The 15658-nt window shown below is 41.5% G+C and overlaps 1 protein-coding gene and 1 long non-coding RNA gene across 3 annotated transcripts in view; one reads left to right on the top strand and one right to left on the bottom strand.

Annotated features, from left to right (window-relative positions):
- TDRD7 (tudor domain containing 7) overlaps nucleotides 1–14790 on the bottom strand; it is an 86981-nt gene extending 72191 nt beyond the window's left edge. Inside the window, exons 1-2 of the mRNA XM_017887599.1 lie at nucleotides 14572–14790; nucleotides 507–719 (exon numbers count right to left, since the gene is read on the bottom strand). Of these exons, the coding sequence (XP_017743088.1) occupies nucleotides 507–713 (207 nt within the window). The 5' untranslated portion in view covers nucleotides 714–719; nucleotides 14572–14790. The remainder of the gene's footprint in view (nucleotides 1–506; nucleotides 720–14571) is intronic.
- A 64-nt stretch (nucleotides 14791–14854) lies between these two features.
- Nucleotides 14855–15658, top strand: part of LOC108539119 (uncharacterized) — a 29813-nt gene continuing 29009 nt past the window's right edge. For both annotated transcript variants that reach the window (XR_001888284.1, XR_001888285.1), the window contains exon 1: nucleotides 14855–14952. This is a non-coding gene — a long non-coding RNA (uncharacterized LOC108539119). The remainder of the gene's footprint in view (nucleotides 14953–15658) is intronic.

Consider the following 15658-nt stretch of genomic DNA (forward strand, 5'->3'; position numbering starts at 1 on the left):
TTTCACCGTGTTAGCCAGGATGGTCTCGATCTCCTGACCTCGTGATCCGCCTGTCTCGGCCTCCCAAAGTGCTGGGATTACAGGCTTGAGCCACCGCGCCTGGCCCATGATGAGAATTTAAAACTGCCTATTAGATTTGGTGATCATGAGGTCATTAGTGACTTTGGCAAAAACATTTGTAACAGGTTTGTAATGGGCAGGTGTGATATTTATGCACTTAAGGCCTCCAGTACAACTATTTTGTTTAGATGTTGACAATGGGTAAATAATTTTTAATTTTGTGTGGTTAAAATCTTATTTTCAAAATGAAAAGAATTTGAGGAATAAGACAAAAGACATAAGAACGTAGGCCGTGATTTAGATGCTGTTTTCTCTGTCACTACCAATTGCAAACAACTAAGCTAGTACTTTCACTTAGAATTCTATCACAGGTGGGAGGTTGGAAGTGCCAGACAGGCAATTATGAATTGGTTTGATTCTTCTGACACGCACAATTACCTGCTTACCTCTCCAGATCTACTAGTCTCTATCCTGACCACTGCTGGCACACTTCTCAGATAGGCTTCTAGTGTAGGGAAACCTAGCTGTTTGAAGGGGATCCAGTCTCCAGTCAAGGATCTGTACTCTCCTTGGAGCCGGGGTAATGCTACTCCATTCTTATGAGACTGCAGAACAGCTCGCAGCATCTTTGAAACCAGATCTCCTTCCAGCATCTTTGCCTATAAGAACACAGTAGAAGGTTACTATAATGTGGCTCATTAGTCTGTGAATTCAAATAGATTTTCAGAGCTGAAACTTGTTACTTTATACATTATTACTGCATACTTTCTGTGCAATTACAATATGGGGAAACAATTGCCATGGTAGAGAAAAGCACAAATACTGTAAGAATGCAGAGGAAAGTCAGAAGGCACAAGACCAGCCTGAAGAGGGAAGATATCAGGGAATGTTCCCAGATTCAGGTGGGGAAGCCTGAATGGAGTCCCGAAGAGCAAGATGGAATCACTCAACAAGGAGGAAGAGGGGTGGGCTGTGGGGCTGGGAGCGGTATTAGCCCAAGGAAGGGAACAGGATGTGCGAGTGCACAGAGGTGAGAGAGAAGCACATGGTGTGTTACAAAAATTCCAGACAGTTAGGTGGCTGGACATGACTGAACAAAGACTCCAGGCTGAGGGCTGAGAGGGCCAGGGAGGGGCAGACCCTGAGACTACTATATTATGCTCATGTTTGCATTTCTGCCAAAGGTAACATGGGGACTTAGGGACATTTTAAATAGGGGAACAAAATGATCAGCTCTGTATTTTACAAAGATCACTGTTCAGCAGTGGAGAAGATAAATGGGAAGGAGAAAGATTAACAAGTTGTCAGAATACTCGGAAATGTGGAGGACCACAAAACAGGGCTTTAGGAATAAACAAAAAAAATCAAATTGAGAGGTAATTAGGAGGTGGAAACAGCAGGAATTGGTTAATCGATTTGGATGAGGAGGTGGACTCTAACGTTTCTAGCTTAGAAGTAAGGTAGAGAGTAATGACCCACGTTGAGGTGGGATAAAGGCAGGTTTGCAAGAGAGGAAGAGGCCAATGCATTTTGGACACGGAGAGGTTGGAATGCTTACAGAACAGCCAGGTAGATATATTCACTAGGAAACTAGGTCTAAGCTGGTCATAGATTTGTTGCTCTTTGACTTATATGGGGTATTTGACATCCAGGGAGTAAAAAATAAGGTTACAGATGGACCTCTGTAGAAGGCTATCATTCAATAAATGGATAGAGGAAGACAAATCTATAAAAGGTTAAGGAAAAGGGACCAGAGAGATGGAAGAAAAAGAAGCAGAGTCATAGTGCGATACGAATAAAAGGAGGAAAGAATCATTTCCTTTGGACTAATGATTACATCTAGTTGTAGTTTTGCACAGAAAAAAATAGACAAATTCAGGAGATACATTCAGAGAATAAGTAGCCTGGAAAAAATGTCTTACCCTTTTATTAAAGGAAAGAGGAAGGCAAACCATGGGCAGTTTGTTACTTTTCCTTCAACAGTGATGTTCAATAGAACTTTCTGTGATGATGGAAATGTTTTATATTACTGTAATGTCCACAATGTCCACATATGGCTCTGAGCACTTAAAATATGGCCAGGATGACGGAGGAACTAAAATTTTACTTTAAATTAAATGTGGCCACTGGCTACCATACTGGATAGCAGAGAATTCTAGACAAATAGCCATTTTCTTTCTCTGGCTTAGAAAACACAAAAGAAGAATGACATGCAGTTCTATCAATTCCATCATTTGTCTATCTTAAAAAGACGACAAAATATCAGCCTGTTTGTCCCGCTATTAATTATAAACAATATTGAAGTGACAGCAAGGTTTAAAAGCAAACAAAATCTATATAGTCATGTGCCACTTAACAGTGTTTTAGTCAACAACGGACTGCATATATAAAAAAGGTTCTATAAGATTACAATGGAGCTGAGAAATTCCTATAGCCTAGTAATATCTTGATAATCCTGGGCTTGTATAGGCCGAGGCTAATGTGTGTGTTTTTGTCTTAGTTTTTAATTTAAAAAGTTTAAAAAGTAAAAGAGGCCAGATGCAGTGGCGCACACCTGCAGTCCCAACGCTTTGGGAGGCCAAGGTGGGCAGAATCACTTGAGCCCAGGAGTTTGAGACCAGCCTGGGCAACATGGTGAAACCCCATCTCTACAAAAAACATAAAAATTACCTGGGTGTGGCAGCGTATGGCTATAGTCCCAGCTACTCAGGAGGCTGTGGTGGATCACTTGAGCCCAGGAGGTCAAGACTGCAATGAGCCAAGATCACACCACTGCACTCCAGCCCGGGTGACAGAATGAGACTGTGTCAAAAAAATGAAAAGAAATAAAAAGAAATGAAAACCTTTAACAAATTTAGTGTTGCCTAAGTGTACAGTGTTTATAAGTCTACAGTAGTGTACAGTAATGTCCTAGGCCTTCACATTCATTCACCATTCACTCACTGACTCATCCAGAGCAACTTCCAGTCCTGCAAGTTCCATTTATAGCAAATGACCTGTATAAGTATGCCATTTTTTGTTTTATATACCATATTTTTACTGTACCTTTCCTACGTTTAGATACACAAATACTTATCATTGTGTTAACAGTTGCCTAAAGCATTCAGTACAGTAACATGCTGTACAGGTTTGTAGCCTGGGAGCAACAGGCTATAGCACATAGCCCAGTTGTGTGGTAGGCTCTACTGTCTAGGTTTGTGAGTCCACTCTACAATGTTTGCACAACAATGAAACTGTCTAACAATGCATTCCTCAGAGCATACCCCTGTCGTTAGGCAATATATGACTGTATGCATTATGTACTTTCCATTACTAAACATTAACTTTTTTCAAATTATTATCACCAGGACCAACGACATTTAATTAATACTATAACCTACAAAAACCCTATACTAGATCTATATTCTTATTAACAGATGATAGATGCACACACAGGTGTGTGTGTGTGTGTGTGTGTGTGGGTATAGTCATGTGTCACTTAACAACAGGGATACATTCCGAGAAATGTGTCATTAGGCAATGAAGTTATTGTGCAAACATTATTGAGTGCACTTGCAAACCTAGATGGCATAGCCTAGTACACACCTAGGCTATATGGTATAACCTATTGCTCCCAGGCTACAAACCTGTACAGCATGCTACTATACTGAATACTGTAGGCACTTTTAACACAATGGTAAGTACTGTATGTCTAAACATACCTAAGCACAGGTAAGGTACAGAAAAATACAGTATTATAATCTTACAGGCATATGATTATGCAGTCCATTGTTAACCAAAACATTGTTATTGGCACAAGACTAAATATCAAAATCTTCCTTTAGGAATAGTTAACCTAAAATAAAATTAACTCATTTTATATGTAGCATTTCTTGAGTTGTGAAAAATATACACACCTATGTAATCATACCACAATCAAGATACAGACATTCCCATCATCCAAAAAAATTCCCTCATGTGGAGTACATAATATATGTAAAAGTAAAATGTACAAAAATAGTACAAAGAATGAGAGAGAAGTCAGAACTATACCAATGGAAGGTTCTTACACTATACATGAGGCAGTACAGTCATTTGAAAGCTGACTATGATAAAGATGGATATTGTAAACCTTATGGCAACCACTAAATTTTTTATTTTTTTTGAGACAGAGTCTCGCTCCATTGTCCAGGCTGGAGTGCAGTGGCACGATCTTGGCTCACTGCAACCTCTGCCTCCCAGGTTCACACCACTGTCCTGCCTCAGCCTCCCGAGTAGCTGGGACTACAGGCACCCGCCACCACGCCCGGCTAATTCTTTGTATTTTCAATAGTGATGGGGTTTCACCGTGTTAGCCAGGATGGTCTCGAACTCCTGACCTCGTGATCCACCCACCCTGGCCTCCCAAAGTGCTGGGATTACAGGTGTGAGCCACTGTGCCTGGCCTAAAAATTTTTTAAAAGGTATAATAATATGCCAGTAGTAAAGATAAAATATAGTAAGACAATACTTCAGCAAGCAGAAGTTAAAAAAAAATTAAACAGGAAAACGGGGAAAAAAAGGGCAGAGAAAACAGAAAACATCCAGCAAAATGGGAGATTTAAAGCCAATCATACCAATAATTATATTAACTGTTAAGTCACTGAAATAGCCCTATAAAACATTAGGGGTTGGTAGAGTGGATAAAAAAGCAAGACTTACTTACATACTACCTTCAAGAAACCCACTTTAAATATGAATGCATAGGTTAAAAGTAAAAAGATAGAAAAAGATGTACCATGCAAACACTATGACTATATAAATATCAGAATAAGGAATCTTATCAGGGATAAAGAGAGACATTACATAATGATTAAGGAGCAAATTCATCAAAAAGATAAAACAATCCTAAGCATAGGTGCACCAAACATCAGAGCTTCCAAACATACAAAATCTGATTGCTGAAAAAACTTATCCACAATTTCACAATTATCATTGGACACTTCAAAACCCCTTTCTCATCAATAGATAGAACCAGTAGACACCCCCCCCCCCAAAAAAAAACTCAGTAAGAATATAAAAGAGCTGGCCAAGTGTGGTGGCTCATACCTGTAATCCCAGTACTTTGGGAGGCCAAGGTGGGCAGATCACCTGAGGTCAGGAGTTCAAGACCAGTCTGGCCAACATGGTGAAACCCTACCTCTACTGAAAAATACAAAAAAACTCAGTTGGATGTGGTGGCTCATGCCTGTAATCCCAGTTACTCGGGAGGCTGAGGCAGAAGAATTGCTTGGACCCAGGCGGTAGATGTTGCAGTGAGCCAAAATCATGCCACTGCACTCCAGCCTAAACAACAGAGTGACTCCATCTCAAAAAAAAAAAGAAAGAAAGAAAAAGAAAAAAGAATATAAAAGAGCTAAACACTATCAACCAAAGTGACCTAATGATATTGACAGAACACTCCACTCCAAAGATAGCAGAATATACATTCTTTTCAAGAGCACATGTGATGTTCACCAAAATAAAATATATTCTTGAACTTAAAATGATATTCAAACAACTTAAAATAACTCATATTATAAAAAGTATATTCTGTGGACAGAACAAAATTAAATTAGGTATCATTAACAGAAAGACATGTGGACAATCTTCATGCAAATTTAACAAGATACTTCTAAATAACCAAGGGTCAAAGAGAAAGGCTACCCCCAAAATTAGAAAAATATTTTAAATAAATGAAGACACAATATGTAAAATTTTGCTGGATGCAGTAAAAGTATTAGAGGAAGATTTATAGCATTACATGTTTCTGTTAGAAAGAAGGAAAGTGGTAAATCAATGATCTATTCTCCTACTTTGAGAACAAAAAGAGAGAAATTTATATCAAAAGTAAGCAGAAGAAAGGAAATAAAGGTGAGAACAGAAATCAATTCTGAAATGATGAAACAGATCAATAATGAAGTTTAAAAACAGGAGAGAAAAGAATCATGACACTAAAACTAGTTCTTTCAAACCATCAATAAAATTGATAAACTCCTAGAAAGATAGAAAAAAAAGAAGGCACAAATTATTACAATGCGATTGAAAAAGGGGCCATCAATACAGATCCTACAGACACTAAAAAGAGAACATGATAAAACAGTTATGCCAATAAGTTTGTAGCTTAGATGAAATGGATAAATTTATTGAAAGACACAAATGTCAAAGCTTACTGAAGAGGAAATAAATAACCCTCAAATATCCCAAATAGCTATTAGAGAATTTGAATTTACTGTTAAAAATCTTCACACAAAGAAAACCTGAAGCCCACGTTGCTTTGCTGGCAAATTCTACCAAACATTTATAGAAGAACCAATACTACTCTTACAGACTCTTCCAGAAAACAGAGGGAAGAGAACATTTCTGAACTCATTTTATGAGGCAAGCATTATGCTGATACCAAAACTATACAAAGACACTACATGAAAAGTATAGACCATATCCCTCATGAATATAAATACAAAAATTCTTAACAAAACATTAGCAAATAAAATCCAACAATTAGGGAAAAGGATAAGACATAATAATCAGTTAAAGTTTATTCCAGGAATACAAGTATGGTTCAATATTCATTAAGTCAATAAATATAACTTACTACATCAACAGATTAAAGGAAATTAAACCACACAATCATACCAATAGGTGAAAAAAAGACCGCTGACAAAATAAAAAATCCATTTATGATCAAAACTCTCAGAATATTAGAATAAAAAGGGAAGTCCTTAACCTGATAAAGACCATCTGTGAAAAAACCCACATTAACATCATTACTCACAGCTAAAGAGTACTGTCTCCCTAAGACTGGGAACAGGGCAAGAATGTCCATACTCAGCACTCCCACTCATTATCACAGTGGAGGTCCTAGTCAGTGCAATAAGGCTGATTTCAAGACTTACTATAAAGCTGTATTAGTCAAAATAGTGTAATTATTATCAAAAGGACAATCATATAGATCAATAGAACAGAATATGTAATCCAGAAATAAACCCATATATGGTAAACTGATTTTTTTTTTTTGAGACAGGGTCTTGCTCTGTCACCCAGGTTGGAGTACAGTGGCACAATCTTGGCTCACTGTAACCTCTGCCTCTTGGGTTCAAGCGATTCTTGTGCCTCAGCCTCCCGAGTGGCTGGGATTACAGGCATGTGCCACCACGCCTGGCTAATATTTTTGTATTTTTGGCAGAGACAGGGTTTTGCCATGTTGGCTAGGCTGGTCTCAAACTCCTGACCTCAAGTGATCCACCTACCTCAGCCTCCCAAAGTTCTCGAATTACAGGTGTAAGCCACCACCTCTGGTCTAGTAAACTGATTTTCAACAAAGATGCTAAGGAAATTCTCCTGACTCAGCCTCCCAAATAAATGGGATTACAGGCACCCATCACCATGCCTGGCTAATTTTTGTATTTTTAGTAGGGATGGGGTTTCACCATGTTGGCCAGGCTGGTCTTGAACTCCTGACCTCGTGATAAGCCTGCCTCGGCCTCCCAAAGTGCTGAGATTACAGGCGTGAGCCACCGCGCCCGACCTTTCATCCCCCTTTTAATGCACATATTATCACAGTTAAAATCTACTTTAAAATATTTCAATAGTAAAGTTGCTAACACCTGGCCGTTGATATATTTTGATTGGGTTTTGGGGAAAGGCAGGGAACCACAGAAGATTGTGCCTGAGCCTCCTCTTACTTGTGTTCCCTAAGTTTAGTGCCACTGCTCACTCATTTTCCTGGGATAAGCCCTTTCTCCTGGGCCTCAGTCTCCTTATCTGTAAGATGAGCTAGGTCAGTATTAGTTCTCAATCTTCCCCCAAGGAATATAATACATAAAGATGGAAGGCGGATGTCTACAATTCCTTCACTTTTCACCACCTCCACGGCAGTTGCCCTAGTCCATGCCAGCAACATCTCTTTCCTGGAGCAGAGCAGCTGGTCTCTTAGCTGGTCTCTCTGCTTCTACTTCACCTCCTAGAATCTATTCTCCACATATCAGCCTGAGTGACCTTTTCATATAATATATACTATTATATCATGTCACTGAAAACCCTCTAATGCTTCCTTGGCTTACAGTTCTTACAGAACTATATAACTATATCTTACAGAATATAACTATATCTTACAGAACTGTAAGCCAAGTTCTTACAGAGCCAAAAATGGCCCTACATAACCTGCAACCCCCACTTCTCTGACTTCAGTTCTCTTCTCTTTATTTTCACTCACCCACCCTGGGCTTCATGCTTTTCCTTAAACATGCCTGAGATGGCCTCACAACAGGGCTTTTGCACTTGCCATTCTCTCTACCTGGGACATACTGACTCCAAGGGGACATGTGGCTCACAGCCTCACCTCCTTCAGCTACAGTATTTGCTCAACTGTCACCGCCACAGTAAGGCCTTCTCTGGCCACCCTATTCAAAATCAAAACTGAGATGCCAGTTTCCCTGATTTTCTCCTTAGCACTTATCACCATCCAATATTCTTCTTCATTTAATGTTTTTGTCTTTCTCCCCAACTTGAATGCGAGCTCCATGAAAGCAAGGATTTGTATCTGTTTTGTTCATTGCTGAATCCCTAGTGCCTAGCCCACAAGAGCTCAATACATACCTGTTGAAAGAATGAGTGAGAAATTCTCCATCTACCTAACACCACTCCTTTTCTCTCCTACTCACTAAAATACAGCACAACATACATGAGCTATTAAAGGCATAACTCTGAATCCAATTTAAGTTACTAACAAATTTTCTGCAAATATTAACAATTCTTATAAACTGAATGAGACAGCCAATCGCAACACCAAACTGTAGTTGAGAATCATCAAGCAGATTATTTCTGAGCCTGTCCACTCTGAGCCAGATTAGCCCCAGTCAGGGCCACAGCATGATTGCAAGGAGCCCCCACATCCTGACAAGCAGCAGGCATGGCTTGAATATTAGTAAATGTCTCACACGTACCTATAGTCCTGTTTTTCAAAGAGTGTACACACATTGCTGAGATCCACAAACACAAACTGATATTAAATTCACAACAGCTTTTGGTAGTTATATATTTAATTGACCAATGGATACTGCAAATACAACTACTAGTGTATGAGGTTTCACGAAATTTTTCTAAAGCTACAAAAAATGGCCTCATACTTGAGGAGACTGAGAATCAACGCTTGCCCACATGGTTGCAATCTGTAAATTAAGTTCCCTCCCCCTGTCTGCCTATTTAAAGTATGCTATCTTTCATGGAAGACTATAACTCTCTATTTGCAAACAACATTTTGAAGGGAAAGGGAATCCCTTGGAGTATAAGACTGTGGGTCTCAAAGCTGGTGAGAAGCAGTTAAATGCAGTAAAACCTGGAAGGCTAAATGTGATTGTATTCAAATGCACGACTTGCCAGTCAGATTTAAATTCCCACATTAGCAACATCGCTTTAGGCAGTGAACGAAAAAGAAAGTGTAAGCTTTAAAAAAGTCATCATCATTTTCTAATCTATATCACTCTGCAAATGCTCTGAGTTTTGTTACTTGGCTCATGATGACTTTTTTTTGAAACTTTCGGAAGATGGCAATTATACTCTCAAGGTATGTAAGAGTACTTTATTCTAACTATGAAAATAAAGTTTAATATCTCAGACATCACCCATTAGAAGCATAAAATAAAGCATATCATGGGAATTTCAACTATTAGTGTCCCAAAGGCAAACTTTTAGGCCAGAATAACTTAAGTTTGAAAGTTTTTTCTAAAGTGGCTTCTTAACTTTTTAAAGTTGCCATTTTGAAATCTTTCAGCTCTCTTCCTCTTCCCCCTCATTTCTGTTCTCTAAAAGTACTGTGATAAATAAGTTTTGGAGAATTCACGTTATTGTTATTTTGTGAATCTAAGAATGTTATGCAAGCCCAGGTGACCACAAGTGAGGCTATGTTGGGAGAAATGAAGTTGTCCATCTTCTGTTTTAGACCACGGCGTCTCAGGTGAAAATTCCCAAGAGCGTCCCTAGCCAATATGGTGGCTGCTTGAGCTAAACAAGACTCCTACGCAGCACAGTAAAATAAAACCGGGTCTGGGGAATTATTAACTCACAGCACTTTTGATTTCAAAAACTGGCCAAAGTCAGCTAGCAAAGACCCTCAGTCAAGGAGAAACTGGCCATGACAGATTGCACTTGATCTTTACTTCCCTTCTCTCACTGTTTTTCTCCTCCCAGCCTCTCTGAATAAAAGCATCAAAAGTAGAGTTATATGTGTTTAGCACAATGCTTGGCAGTCAGCAGTTACTAAATAAAAAGATTTTCCTAGAAGCATGGTGTGAATGGGAAACAATCTGTAAATATATGCATTCAACGGTTAAGAGTGCAATGACACAAGCATTGGTATATTGAAGAAACATTTTGTACGGCATTAAATTTGAAATATCAGCATTTGCCCAGATCTTCTTACTTGCCTCATTAACACACTTACGAACTGGCAGGCTTGGTAAGAACGCCAGGGAATCTCCTCCAAGATTTCTTACCTAACTTGTAGGCAGAAAGTCACATACTGCTTTGGCAAGGGTCTAGGAGCAGCTTCCCTGCCACCACAATCCCACCATGTCCCTGGACCCTGCCTGGTTAGGAAAGCAGCGTGGGACAGTGGGCCCAGCTCTGAATGGGGAACTGTGGGAAGCATAGAATGCTACTGGGCACCTTATCACTATCTCCTCCAAACTCTTCAGTTTAAAATAAGGAAACTGAGGCCCAAGGGAATTGTTCCAGCTCTCACATACCTTTATGGCCAGAATCAAAAGAACCCAGTTTCTGGTTTCCAAACTAGGACTTTCTTTCAGACAGTTGCTCCTGATGGATGGAGTTGGCTTCTGAGAGTAAATTTTGACTTAGGAAACACTGACAGCAACCTTGGGGCATGTTTAATGACTAGCCCTTAAGTGGCATGAAACAGGGAACTGTCACGTTCTGATTTAAGAGTGTGGCACCCAAATCCAGAAAAACTGCTAACTGTTGCACTTAACATCTTTTTTTTTTTTTTTTTTTTTTTTTTTTTTTTGCAATGGAGTCTCACTCTGTCACCAGGCTGGAGTCCAGAGGCTCAATCTCCGCTCACTGCAACCTCTGCCTCCCGGGTTCAGGTGATTCTCCTGCCTCAGCCTCCCGAGTAGCTGGGAGTATCTTTTGTATGCTTTCGTGCTTCCCTTTTTTTCTTCGCTTATACCCAATTAATCTCAAGTATCCAAGATGCTAATAATGCACATGAAGTGGGGTGGGAAGTTGGGGAAAGTGATGACAATCTTTAGGGAAACAAAATTTAAATAATTTAAGTGGGCTAAAATAATTATCACTCTACTTCAAAACCACATTTTGTAAATTCATAGCTTTTCTCTTTACTATACTTGAAAATGACCCAAGAAAGTCCTATTCTGAAGAATCTGGTTTTGATTGATCCTCCCTGGCTCAGTCATTTGCGTGTTATCTGCTTCCTCTAGCTACTGGTGTCAAAGGCCTTTAGCTGAGCTAGTCTGACTTCCATCTTATGCTTTCTAAATTTCTTCTTGCTCAACTATTTCCAACTGTATTCATTTTCCTCACTACATTTTTCATGTCATGAATTTAAGTTGTCGAGTGGCACTAAATCTTAAAACAAATAAGAATTATTAGGGTAAACTGAAAACACCAAGTAATCTCTCTTAGCTTCTTTTACTTAGAAGTTCAATTTTGAAGTATTTGGATATCTCTTTAGTGCATATACTTCCAATCACTAGCTGCCCTTCTTCTTGAAGACACTATTTTAGCAACAGCAGGACCTTAAAGTCCCATAATGTCTGTGCTGAAACATTGTAGGCATCCTCTAGGCTAACCCAAGCTCCTTAGCTTACAAATCAATACACTCAGCCTCAGAGGGAAGATTTTTTCCTAAGATCTTTACCCAATAAAGGATTTCTCATCTTGCAACACTTTAAAATGCTCTTTTCTTCCTAATCATAGTCTGTTACCACCTCAATTACTCCTTCACCAACTAGTTTTTAAAGGAAAAAAGATGATTAATGCCCTCAGGTGATGGAATGCTTCCTTAAGAGTTTTTCCAGGGAGTTATCTTTTTTATTCTTGTGATTTCAAGTTCCAAATTATCCATGCATTTTAACTGCATACCATGAATGTATGTAAGCAAGGGATTTCCATAAGTCTACATACTACAGGAAAAAACCCTGATAATAAAGTGGCTTAGTAAGGAGTTTGTGTCTTAATCCTAGTTCTGCTACTGATTACCCGTGACAAGTCACTTCAGGTCTCTTTTTTTCACAAGGAAGAAAGGTGGCAAGAGCCATGATTCTCAACTTTCCTTGGATTCATTGAAGGCTGAACTAAGGTCCAAATATCTAACGAAAACCGAGTTTGCTTACTCATGACAAAGCTGCACAGGCTAAAATGTCAAGCTTACTTTGAAGTCACACTGGGTAGCTTGCACTGATCAAGTTCCGATTGGCATATATACGTCTTCAACTAAAAACTGCAAAATTAATTACTTTTAGTTTGAAAGACAAAACTGTAAACATATTTGGCTTACAGGGAAATGACAAGAATGAAGCTTTCAAAAGTACAGAGCTGGGAGTGGAGGGAGGAAGAAGCAGGTTTGGCACAAAGAAACAACGGTTCACATAAATATAAAATTTCACCAAGGAACTCCTCTGAAAGTGTCCAGATGCAAAGCCCTCTACGTCAAATCTCATTTCTTGAAACAGCACTTGACAAAGACAAATTAGGCACTCAGAGCTGGATTATAAGGTATTTTTTCTTTATATTCACATTAAGCATCCAACTAGATTATATTGCACAGACTTAAAGGAGGGGTTCTTCAAGGAGTTTAAAATCTGTTGATGCAAAATACAATAGTTCATTCAGTCATGTTCAACCTGTACACTTAAAAGGGCATTAGCAGGGGATTACATTTCATTTTCAATCCACAGAGACTGAAATCCGAAGGCACTGCCAACTGCCGCCTCACAGTCTCACCGTGTAACTACCAAAGAGGGAGGTGTGTGCCACCAAACGGCCCTGGATTGGGGCACAGGAGATGTGAGTTCTAATCCAGCTGGCCTCAGGGGCAATTCCCTATACCCCAGAACAGTACTTTGCACTGATGCTCAATGAATGTCAGCTGACTGGAAATGCAAAAGTATCCACCATGTGCCAATTCATATTATACAGGAAACATAAAGATCTTTGTGTCCCTGCCCTCAAAAAACTAAAATCCAATTATGTAAAACATGGACAGTTTGTTGGGAGGAAGAGAGTGAATACTGCTTGGCAATTATTATGAGGCAAAGGATATACAGTGGTTATCTTGAAAAAGCCTTGCAAAGTAAGCCAAATATTTCTATTTGACACACAGAAAACCAAGCTCAGAGAAAGCATGTAATTTGTTCAAGATCACACAATTTGTAAAATGAGAAGCCCAGATTTCAATTCAGGTCTGCAAAGTTCACATTATTTGCAGTACGCAACACACTCACACATATCAAGGCAGCCCAGGAAGAGATAGGGATTTGGGTCTAAGTTTTACTTCTCCTACTAAGCTGTTGCATATCTCCCTAGAGAGAACATTTCTCTGCATTTTTTTTCGCCTGCACGATTGGAGAGCAGAGAGGTGTTGGTAGGAGGGTTCATGAACTGGATCTGTGGTTTTTGGTTTGGTTTGGTTGGGCGGTTATCAGAAATCTTTTGGGCCAGGACTTGTCCTAAAGTGGTTTTTTCCCTTCCCTGCTCTTAGAAATTATTTGAGAATGGTACCTTTAGCTATTAATGGAACTATATTATACCTCTCAAGTGAATGGGAGCAGAAAGATGCGCCGCTTCCAAGCTCCCTCCTAGCAAGCTGAGGCTGACAGTGTGACCCTGCTGGGGGATGCTGCTGAAAGTTGAGACAACTTATTCACGGATCCATGTTTCCCTCCCAGCTGGGTGCTCTGCACCCACTGGGTGCTCCTGGTTTGAGAGAAATGGGGATGTGTGCCCTGCATTACTTGAGCGGCCTGCCTGGGGCTCGTCTCCAAATTACAGAGACCTTTAAGAGAAGTTCGCGGTGTAAAATACTTGGGTTCAAATAGGGGAGCGCGGACATCCGTCGCTGGGGGCGGCGGCTGCGGCCTGTCGCTCCGGTAGCGGGAACCACTTCCTGGTCCGCATCTCCCGCCCGCGTCCACACCCCGTTGCTGCATTTCCCCCACGGCACAGAGCTTTAGAGGCAGCAGGAGGCTTCCTCCGACTCCCGCGTGAACGCCCGGCCCGGCCCGGAGCGGGGTCCCTTCCGAGATTTAAAACACAACGCTCTGGAACTCCAACTCCCCCGGCACCCAGCCCGGTTCCCAGGCGTCGTGGCCGGGGCAATCCCCTGCGGCTGCAGGGAAGAGGCCCCGAGCCTGTTGGAGCCTCTGGCCCCGGCCGCGGTCCCACCGGTGACCCAGGTGCGCCGCGCCCGCCCGAAATCTCGTCCGACGTCGCCCGGCACCTGTCGCGCCCGGAGCCCGCAGGACCTGCGCTCACCTCGTTCCGGGGGCCCACGGCCCGTCCCCGCGCCTCTGGGCCCAGCTCCCGCTTCCGTCTCCGCCAAGGGCCCCGCCGCGGCCGCCGCCCACTTTCGGTTTCCCCGCACCGCAGGAGCCGCCCCGCGGCTCGGGAATCACCTCAAGCCCCCGCCCCGCCCTGCTCGGCCCCGCCCCACTTCGCCCCGCCCCGCTTCGAGGGCAGCCTGGCCTCGGCTCTGCGCACGCGCGGACGCCTCGGTCGCGTCGGCCCACGCCGGCGTCCGCGCGTGGGAAAGGAAACCGACGCCGCCTAGCGGTTTCTGCGCGTGCCCACGCACCGGCCGGCGGCGGAAGACGCCTGCGGGGCGGGTGCGGAAGCGCCTCCTGGTGGACAACGCAGGTACGCGCTGGCCGAGCGAGCCGGGACCCAGCAGGGGGCGTGGGCGGCTCCTCCTATGGGGCTCACCCTCCTTCCAAACAGTTCAACTCCTGCACATTATTTTCTTTCACATCTGGGGCAGTTACTTTTTATTGCCCTAGACACACACTCTATCCGCCCATATCCTTCAGGCCTTTCTCAAGCATCACCCTTTCAATGACGGTGGGCACAGTCTCTTAACATGTCAACCTCCTTCCTTGACTTTCCCTATCCCCATTCTCAGCCTTATTTCTCCTTAGCACCTATCTAGCACACTTTTACTTAGGCTTTTATTGTCTGCTGTCCTTCTAAAATTAAAGCTCTGTGAGCACAAGGATTTTTGTTTGGTTCCTTGACCTATTCCCAGAGCCTAGAATAGTGCCTAGCACACGATCAGCGATAAATATCTGTCAAATTTATTCATTCATTCTAAAGTCATTGAACACCTAATAAGTGAATACTTATTTCTTCTGCACATTAACTCCACCAACACTTATTGGGCACCTGCTTTGCATTCCTTCAGCCAACATTGAACGCTTCTCTGCACCATCGGATATGCATTTACTGGGAACCTGCTGTTTATTCAACCGGTATTTTATTACAGCTTGACTGCATTGTATAAGACATACAATAAACTGAACGTTTAAAATGTACAGTTTGATAAATTTATATATATATATATATATAT

Source organism: Rhinopithecus bieti, unplaced genomic scaffold, assembly GCF_001698545.2.
Source record: "Rhinopithecus bieti isolate Rb0 unplaced genomic scaffold, ASM169854v2 scaffold_16773, whole genome shotgun sequence".
Classification (NCBI taxonomy): domain Eukaryota; kingdom Metazoa; phylum Chordata; class Mammalia; order Primates; family Cercopithecidae; genus Rhinopithecus; species Rhinopithecus bieti.